This window comes from Hypomesus nipponensis, chromosome 21 (genome assembly GCF_054491055.1).
Source record: "Hypomesus nipponensis isolate SF chromosome 21, ASM5449105v1, whole genome shotgun sequence".
Lineage (NCBI taxonomy): Eukaryota > Metazoa > Chordata > Actinopteri > Osmeriformes > Osmeridae > Hypomesus > Hypomesus nipponensis.
Genome location: NC_140381.1, coordinates 2,187,501 through 2,197,500, shown reverse-complemented (window position 1 = coordinate 2,197,500; position 10,000 = coordinate 2,187,501). Strand labels below are relative to the sequence as shown.

The 10,000-nt window shown below is 49.4% G+C and overlaps 2 protein-coding genes across 2 annotated transcripts in view; one reads left to right on the top strand and one right to left on the bottom strand.

Moving 5' to 3' along the window:
* sstr5 (somatostatin receptor 5) overlaps positions 1-1,267 on the bottom strand; it is a gene marked incomplete at its 3' end in the record, with an annotated part of 4,729 nt that extends 3,462 nt beyond the window's left edge. The window contains exon 1 of the mRNA XM_084685917.1: positions 368-1,267. Within this exon, the coding sequence (XP_084542043.1) occupies positions 368-425 (58 nt within the window). The remainder of the gene's footprint in view (positions 1-367) is intronic.
* Positions 1,268-6,530: 5,263 nt separating this feature from the next.
* Positions 6,531-10,000, top strand: part of pkd1a (polycystic kidney disease 1a) — a 56,057-nt gene continuing 52,587 nt past the window's right edge. Inside the window, exon 1 of the mRNA XM_084685916.1 lies at positions 6,531-7,131. Coding sequence (XP_084542042.1) covers positions 6,854-7,131 — 278 coding nt within the window. The 5' untranslated portion in view covers positions 6,531-6,853. The remainder of the gene's footprint in view (positions 7,132-10,000) is intronic.

Here is a 10,000-nt window from a genome sequence, read left to right as displayed (position 1 = left end):
GGGATGCAGCGCGCGGGCTCTGGTATACATACCGTCCGGTTGACCTAAAATATTGATATTGATCATGCGCGGGGTCCGATATTCAACAGAGACTACTAGGCCTACCATATATGTTTAATTGAACAAAACAAATGCATACGTTCCCAAACGGATAGCCCGTTGAAATACAATGGTGAAAACACCTTCGTTTGCGTTCCAAGCAGGTACTAGAGTATTCAGAACTACATTTTATCGGTTTTTCAGAATTTGCATGCAGTCTGCACTATCTTGTGTACCCATCCACAGCACCAGAAGTAGCGCAAAGCAGGATTTCTTTTGAACTCTTTAACACCAACGAATTTGAAGTAGGTTTCTGCTTGAAACTCACCAAACGACGTCAGGCGGTAGACTATCGATGAAAATACTCCTCCGCACAGTTCAGACATCAAACAACTCTAGGGTGTGGACTGATCAAATAAAATGTCATACTAATACAAAATTATATTGTTATATTGGTGTATGGGAAGAAAACTAGAATTCAAACGTGAATATTTCAATTCTTCATCCTTCTGTCCATAATTCTTCTCATTTCTTCATGTGGTCTTTCTCTGACGTGAGTCGGGATTTGCCTGCCAACCGTCAGCGACCATCTCAGTCTCCCCCGCTGTCCATGGTGGTATACTGTTAGTCTCCACTTAACGGCGTTACGGTAACCGGTGTTATTGGTAAACTTAATCTGCTCTTCCCGTCTTGCTCAATGTAGGCCTACTTGCTCCTGGAGACAGTCCAGGGTTTGATAGAAGACCGTGTACCGTATTGCCTGCTCTCCCTTCCCTTTCCGTTAAAATTCCGGGGGGCGTCCCGTGGCCGTGGGAGGGGATCAGAAACGAGTCCACGGTCGGATAAAAAGTTCATCTGAACGCTCGAGGTTGTTCCAGGTAGCTTAATGTTTCATCACAGCAAAACCGACTGTTTCACTTCCATATTCACAAGCAAAGTATTTTGCTTGCCTGCCTGTCTGCCTGCCTGCCTCGTGCTCATTGCCTGCCGGGTTCTGATTAACGGTCGGTAGAGGGAAGTTAATGGAATGTTGATCCCGAGCGCTGATGGGAACTACCGAGCCTCAACACAGACAGAACGCTCGCTCGCGCTCGACTTTGGCACTCTCCCGTTAACCCGCGCGCTGCACCGGCGTTCTCACCTGCGTTATCAGGGTATTGAATGGAGATACGGTCTGAACTATTCTCTCTCTCCCCCTTTCTCACTGTCTCTCCCTCCCCAACCTCTCTCTCACTCTCCCCCCATTCTCTCTCTCTCTCTCTCTCTCTCTCTCTCTCTCTCTCTCTCGTTCTCTCTCTCACCCCCCTCCCTCTCTCTCTCTGTCTCACCCCCCCCCCCTCTCTCTCTCTCTCTCTCTCTCTCTCTCTCTCTCTCTCTCTCTCTCTCTCTCACCTTCACCCCCCTCTCTCTCTCACACTCTCTCTTTCAACTCCCCCCCCTCTCTCACCCCCCTCCCTCTCTCTCTCTGTCTCACCCCCCCCCTCTCTCTCTCTCTCTCTCTCTGTCTCTCTCCCCCCCTCTCTCATTCTCTACTCGGCGGTGTTACAGGATGCATTTGACATCTCCATCGAGTGAGTACAGCTTCCTGCTGGGCGGCACCGGAGAGACCCATGCCTCCGTTATGCAATCTCGTTCTCTGCGGGGGCACAGTTGTGCGTTTTCCCACCGCGCGTGAGCATCGTCTGGGGTTGCAAACAGGCACGCACGCACAATAGGTAGGCTACATGCACGCTCTCTCATGCACTTATTTGTGCGACACACACACACAACACACACAGACCATCGCCACCTTTCTCAACATTCAATTTGCATGTAAAGGCTTCGTTGGCATTGTACGACTGCAATTACTGATTCGATCTTTCTGTCCCTTAATTCTCACTCCCCACCTCCACCCCCCCCCCCCCCTCTCTATCTCTACAGGTTAATCCCCCCCACCACACACACGCACACGACCTAAAAGAGAACAACTAGAGGAATATTCGTGAGATGAATATAATTCTCTGGTGTGAACTCTCTTGCGCTCCCCAGTGTTGGAGCAGGGGAACAAGAGACCCGAATTACACCCAATTAGACAGGCACTTGATCACATCAACCCTTTACTCTGTCCGATGAAGAACGCACACACACACACGCACACACTCACATGTTCTCACTCACATGTTCTCACACACACACACACACACACACACACAGTGTTAGAAATGTGGTTGCCTCCAGGCTGCCCCTGGGAGGTCCCCTCTCTGAGTTCCCTCTCTACTACAGAGACCAGCCTCAGGCCCCTCTCTGAGGCCAGCCTCAGGCCCCTCTCTGAGGCCAGCCTCAGGCCCCTCTCTGAGGCCAGCCTCAGGTCCCTCTCTGAGGCCAGCCTCAGGCCCCTCTCTGAGGCCAGCCTCAGGCCCCTCTCTGAGGCCAGCCTCAGGCCCCTCTCTGAGGCCAGCCTCAGGTCCCTCTCTGAGGCCAGCCTCAGGCCCCTCTCTGAGGCCAGCCTCAGGCCCCTCTCTGAGGCCAGCCTCAGGCCCCTCTCTGAGGCCAGCCTCAGGTCCCTCTCTGAGGCCAGCCTCAGGCCCCTCTCTGAGGCCAGCCTCAGGTCCCTCTCTGAGGCCAGCCTCAGGCCCCTCTCTGAGGCCAGCCTCAGGCCCCTCTCTGAGGCCAGCCTCAGGCCCCTCTCTGAGGCCAGCCTCAGGCCCCTCTCTGAGACCAGCCTCAGTCCTGGTGATGCCCCTGTGTGTAGTAGTCTCTCATAGTATTACATTGTGTTGTGTTGTGTTCAATGATGTTGATTATATTGTGTTGTGGTGTGCTGTTTTTTTATTTTATAATTATTTATTTAGTCATTTAGCAGACCCTCTTATCCAGAGCGTGAGAGAGAGAGAGAGAGAGAGAGAGAGAGAGAGACAGACAGAGAGAGAGAGAGAGAGACAGACAGACAGACGAACAAACCAAGAGGAGATGAAGAAGGGATGATCATGAGGGGAAACATCCATCCCTCAGGGACATCTGAGGAACAACATGGTTTCATTGATTACCCACAATACACTGTGACAGGAAAAGGAAACCGAGATGAAAATGAGAGACCTCGCCCGCAAGATTGAACAAGATCGCAAAAACGATTTATGGCACTTAAGAAAAAAGGAAAAAGGAACATTTCCCTCCCAGAGGGTCCAAGGACTTGTTCTTATCTAGCACACTGTGTAACCCAACACACACATGCACGCACAGTCACACACATCCACTGTTACACACATGCCAACACACACAAGCCCCACAGTCACACACATCCACTGTTACACACATGCCAACACACACAAGCCCCACAGTCACACACATCCACTGTTACACACACGCCAACTCACACACATACACACAGCCACATTGAGCCTGTTTTCGTTTACCACACACACACAAACACACACACACACTCAAACACACATACAGCAACCATGCAAGTGCTAAGGCTAGCTGCAGGTTGAGATGCAGGTCAGTGCTAACAAGAGCCAGATCTGTCTCCCTGTTCACACGCCTGGATGAACCCATCACTTCTCTTTCTTCTCTGCCCCCTCATCCCTCACTTCCTCTCCCATTCACCTCCCGTGGGGGGGGGGGGGCACCTGCCAGGTGAGGGCTGAGTGACAGGTGAGCGCACAAGGGGCGGGGTCTTGGCCCATCTCCACGGCAACCCCCAGAGCGATGGTGGGGTGACCTTACACAGCCGTCAGAGGAGATTACCCTGAGGGTGTGAGAGAGAGAGAGAGAGAGAGAGAGAGAGAGAGAGAGAGAGAGAGAGAGGGGGGAGGGAGAGAGAGAGAGAGAGAGAGGGGGGGGGGGGTGAGAAGGAAAAGGGAGATTTTGACTTCAAAAAGCTTTTATTGAGAAATAAAAACTCCCACATAGCAGCTACTTACACCACCTTAGACATGACAGATCCCAACTACAGTGAGAGGGAGAGGGAAGGAGGGAGAGAGAGAGGACATGAGTGAGTGTGATAGAGATGAATGGATAAAGGGAGGAGTAAGGGAATGATTAGATCTGTATCCTGTTATTATCTGAACTGTGAAAAAAAGGGTAAGATAAATATACACACAAACACAACAAACCCTCTCACACCAGGGGCGTAGCCAGAACCATCTTTAGGAAGGGTTAGGCTGGTAGGCCTAGAAAAATATGCATAATATGCATTCTGCACCCGGTGCAGAATTTTTCGGAGATATTTTAGTTTTTCGGTAGGCCTGTGCATATCCAGGCCTACCCATTGCTACACCTCTGTCACACACACACCAACAAACATTCTTACACACACACACTAACACACACTAACACACACATATACACAAATACGAACACACACACGCATGCACTGAGGGAGTGGGAGAAAAAGAGAGCGATAGATTTTCTTCCTCCTCTCCTCTTTCTATCCTTCTTTTCTCCATCACCCTCTCCCTCCCCTCACCCTCACCACTCCTTCCCTCTCCACTGCCGCCTTACCCCTCCCCTTCTCTCCCTCACCCCTCTCTCCCTCACTGCTCTCCCCCTCTTCCTCACCCCTCTTTCCCTCTCCCCCCTCTGTTGTTCTTTTTGTTCCAAGACATTCAGAGCTCCCTGTGTCTACCATGGGAAGCACAACCACAAGATGACCTCAACAAGACCGCAACACAACCTCAACATGACTGCAACAAGACTGCAACACGACCACAACACAACCGCAACACGACCGCAACAAGACCGCAATACAACCTCAACACAACCGCAACACGACCGCAACAAGACCGCAATACAACCTCAACACGACCGCAACAAGACCGCAAAACAACCTCAACATGACCGCAACAAGACCGCAACAAGACCGCAACACGACCACAACAAGACTGCAACACAACTTCAACACAACCACAACAAGACTGCAACACAACCTCAACATGACCACAACAAGACTGCAACACGACCACAACAAGACCTCAACACGACCGCAACAAGACCGCAACACAACCTCAACACAACCGCAACAAGACCGCAACACAACCTCAACACGACCGCAACACAACTGCAATGCACAGGTCCACGCACACACATGGAGTAACTTACCAGTGCAAAACGATCACTAATCATAAATCAATACTGGCCCAAAAAAAGGGAAGTCTTGTGAACGCTTGTTCCAAATGAACTCTCCTGAAGTATTTACTTACAGATGTGGAGACAACAAGGAGAGAGTGAGAGAGTGAGAGAGGGCAGAAGGAGGAGTGTGTGAAATGCAGTGTTGCAATGACGGGAGCGACGTGGGGGAGGGATGGGGGAGGAAGGCATAAGTTAAAAAACAGATTGTTTTCTCAAATTCCACAGATTCTATATTTGGAGTGCCCACTCCTTGTCTCCATCTTTCTCACTCTCTTCCTCTCTTCCTCACTCCCTCTCTCTTCCTCTCTTTCCGTCTCTCTCTCCCTTGCTCTCTCTCTCATCCCTTCTTTCCTCGACATGCTCTTGCTGGCTCCCACACTCATCTCTCAGGACAGGCTGTTACTCTCACTCACACTGTCAGTCCCCCCCTCCTCCCTCTCTCCTCCCCCTTCTCCCTTTCTCCTCCCCCTTCTCCCTCCCTCCTCCCCTCCTCTCTCCTCCCTCCCTCCTTCCCCCTCCTCCCTCTACCCTCCCTCCAGACCCACACCAGACCCAGGCCCCACTGGACCCAGACCCAGATCCAGGACCAGGACCAGGACCAGGACCAGGACCAGGACCAGGACCAGGACCAGATCCAGGACCAGGACCAGGACCAGGACCAGACCCACACCAGACCCAGACCCAGACCCAGGACCAGGACCAGACCCAGACCCAGGACCAGGACCAGGACCAGGACCAGGACCAGGACCAGGACCAGGACCAGACCCAGACCCAGACCCAGACCCAGACCCAGACCCAGACCCAGACCCAGACCCAGACCCAGACCCAGGACCAGGACCAGGACGAGGACCAGGACCAGACCCACACCAGACCCACACCAGACCCAGGACCAGACCCAGACCCAGACCCAGACCCAGACCCAGACCAGACCCAGGACCAGACCAGATGCTCTAACCAAGAGCAACCTCAGTATGAACACAACTCACATGTATCTACACTTGGTGGTTCAGTAGCACACACACACTTGATCACAGTCACTCACCACACACAGAAAGGAACACACACACGCGGCAGGTCTGTGGTCTGGGTAGGATATGTGGAAGTCAGAGCCAAGACCAGTACAGAAGGGACAGCCGCACTCATGTGCCCAACAGGACTGTGTGTGTGTGTGTCGTTTGTGGATCTGCACTTCAGTGTTAAAGGCATTATCCTGTTTTATGAACATCTATACACGTCTACAGTCTACATGATTTGTTTGTACATAGTTCGGGGCATTTTATTTTGAAGTGCATCACAATCTCATATAAATGAGATGTCTCTCTAATATGATCTTATTCTATCAAAGCAAAAATAACCGTCTGAAAAATAAAAAACTCTCGGGAACTTTCGACGGAGGAAAATGAAAACAACGGTTGGCCTCCAGCGGTTACTTTTAGAACTACATCACGAGAGAGGAGGGGGAGCAAGGAAGTTCTCCAAGAAACTTTCTTCACGAAGAGGACGACCAGAGCCAATTCCGTTAGAACTGCCGAGAACGGGAAAGGTCCGCGCGAGTCGGGGAGGGGAAAAAAAAAACAACGTAATTAAATAGAAAAGTTCGCTCTTTTCGTTTTCGCACATGAAAACCGTTAAACTGGGATCGGTGGTTGTTTCTCCCCAGACCGAGGAAACTTAGACTTCAGTGGAGATGAGATGTGAGTGAGCTATGCCTTATAGAAATGGCCAGACTCTATCCAAGCGAAAACATGGCGCCGGTTTCCTCAAGTTTGGAGTGTTTTCCAGTCTGCTTCTCGCCATCTGTTGCCTGGACGCAGGGGACTCGAGCCCCCACGGGGACGGCGCAGGCAGGAGTTGTAGCCCGTGCCCCGGGAACTGCACATGTTTGCTCACGGGACCTATGGACACTTGCGTTGTGAATTGTACTAACACCGGATTGGAAAGGGTACCAGCGGCAGCGGAGATCCCTCTGGACACAAATATTCTGTAAGTGGCTTCGTCACCGGGTTGCAGGGGCCCCGTTAAAGTTGAATGTTGAGATGCGGCCTCACGCTTTGACAGTCTGGAGTAATTGGCGTCTGGCGGTGACACTTGGTTGAACGTGTTTTTTGCCTCGGTGGTGCTAATCGTTTGATGGATCATTTGGATTCTCAACGGACTTGTTTGTGCACCGATATGCGGTTGTTGTTGTTGTTGAGAACCTGATCGTGTCTCCACGTGCAGACAGCCAGGATGATGAGAAGAGAAGGTATTTAGCTGTTGATAACTACTCGTTAAAAACTCGAATTTAATAAGTGACGTGCTCCGGTGCTCGTTAGTAATCTAAGACAGGTAGCCACCCACAAATCAAAGAAAGTTAGGCAATGCCAATTCCACAGGCAACCTTTTTCCCTTTCAGAAATATATTTTCTTGTGCGTGTGTGTAAGTTATTTTTTTAAATTAAGAATCCGTGTCTAATATCGTTTGTTATTTAGTAGTTTACTTCAGAAATGTAAAACATCCAGACTAGTATTGTGTCGATCATTTTCCTCCTGTCATCTGCATCAGTCACAAGGTAGGCCTATGTCAGATCGTCTATCAGAAAAATATACATTTTTGAAAGAGAGCAACAGTTGTGAGTACAAGAAGCTTTCTTATAAACCAAATCTACTGCGTTTGATGACAACAAGAGTCGTCACACATGTTTACAAAACCACACCACTGTTAATAGCATTAGCCTACTAACAAGTTGTAAATTAACTCATCTATGACCAGGTAGGGAGGAGGGAGAAGAAAGGGAGAAGAGAGAGGGAGAAATAGAGATTTTAGAAAGAGAGAGAAAGGTAGGAAAGCGGGAGAGAGAGGAAGGAGAGAGAGAGAAAGAGAGAGAGGTGAGGAGGGAGAGAGTCAGGCCTTCAGGACAGTATGACACCACACATTTCAAGGAGGCCTGGTTGTCGCCTTTATTAAGTTTGTCTGATACAAACCAGAAAGTTCAATTTCTGAAGGCCCGTGTGGCTTGTAGGTATTTACCCCAGCCTCGCGCACTAGCTACCCGGAGAAAGAACATTCTGTTCTCGCGCTGACGGAAGCGCATATGTTATCGATTTATTTATCATCAAAATCCGATCTATAGGCGACCTTACTTTTTGCTATTAAAATATGTTGTTCCCGTTGATATAACGTTTACAATTCATTAACCTACGTTGTTTCCCTACCAAAAAGCTTACAGGAACGGTTCCCTCTCGAGGCGTTAGTTGTGGTCCGTAATCAAATAATAGAATGAATAACGCATGAAACGACTTATTCCTTATTTAATTCAAAACGTAATTTAGTGTAACGGTGAAAGACAATAAGGTTTAGTTGATTTTGAGTCGGTGTGCTACGGAGCCACTCCGAGGTCACCGCATAGGCCTTGGGATCGTGTGCACAGCAGCACGGGGAACGGGAGAACTGAGGAAGACCAAGCCAACCGCGACAGGCCCGTTAATTAAATCAGGCTCCTCGGTACAACCGTGAGGATATGTGATTTCTCCCGGTGTCACGAGAGTCCCTGGCCGCGACCAGTGGTCCCGACTATTTTCTCATTGGTCGGGAGGGCAGACTCAGAACGAGATTCCCTCCTAGCTATAATTAATGGCGATTCTCTGGATGGCAGATAGGGGAAGGAACGGCGTCCCAGCCTGACGCAGTTGGAGTGAAGTGTGAGCTCTTCACAGAAATGTGCGTCTTGTAGAGTGCACTTAGTTAGTGATTTATAAACTATGATTAAGTCGTTGTCTTAGCCTGGGATCGCCAGACCAATGTGCTATTGCGTATTGGAACCTCTTAGTTTAATTTTGATATGCAAGAGGATTTATAAATGGGCGCCAACCTCTTTGCCTCTGGACGCAATTGTGTAGAATTGGATTTAGATGCATCTAATCCGAGCAAGGAAACATCATTTTGGTTATTTGGCTTAGGTGTTCTCCGATTGGTGGTCTGGTTTCATATCTGTGCTCTGATTGGTGGTATGGTTACCTACCACCAGAGGAGATAAAACAGTTAATCAGGACTCTCCTGCAGAGAAACTGTCAATAACTGATCTGTGTGTGTGTGTGTGCGTGTGCGCGCATGTGTGTGAGCGTGTGTCTGCATGTGAGACTTAATTTGGGTCTTAAGAATTTGTAAGCCCAGGCAACCATCTGTGGAAGATACAGGTTTACACACACACACACACACACACACACACACACACACACACACACACACACACACACACACACACACACACACACACACACACACACACACACACACACACACACACACACACACACACACACACACAGGCCATTGATGTGCTGTCTGAAATAAGTGTATTTACAAGGAGCAGGTTTTGGCAGTACACACAGTCTCTATGGGAAATGTTTCTATCTCTCTCTCTTTTCATCTCTCTATCATTGTCTCCCTCCCTCTTTCCTTCTCTCTCTTTTAACGGCGCCCAGTCCGTGACCAGATGGGATGGAAGGTTTGTTATGTTACCGTGGCGATGACAACCAATAACATCACTTTCGGAAGTGCAGACAGAAAGAGAGAGAGGGAGAGAGAGAGAGGGAGAGAGAAAGAGAGAGAGTGGGAGAGAGAAAGAGAGGGAGAAAGAGAGAGAGAGAGAGTGGGAGAAAGAGAGAGAGTGAGAGAGAGTGGGAGAAAGTGATAGAGTGGGAGAGAGAGAGAGAAAAAGTGGAAGAGATAGACATAGAGAGAGTGAGGGAGATACCAAAATGTTATAAAGTTCAATCCATTACATTACCAATTTTCAGCACACGCCTGTGTGTGTGTGTATGTAATATTTAACTGCTGCCTATCAGAGAAAAAGTTAATAATTAACTTTCT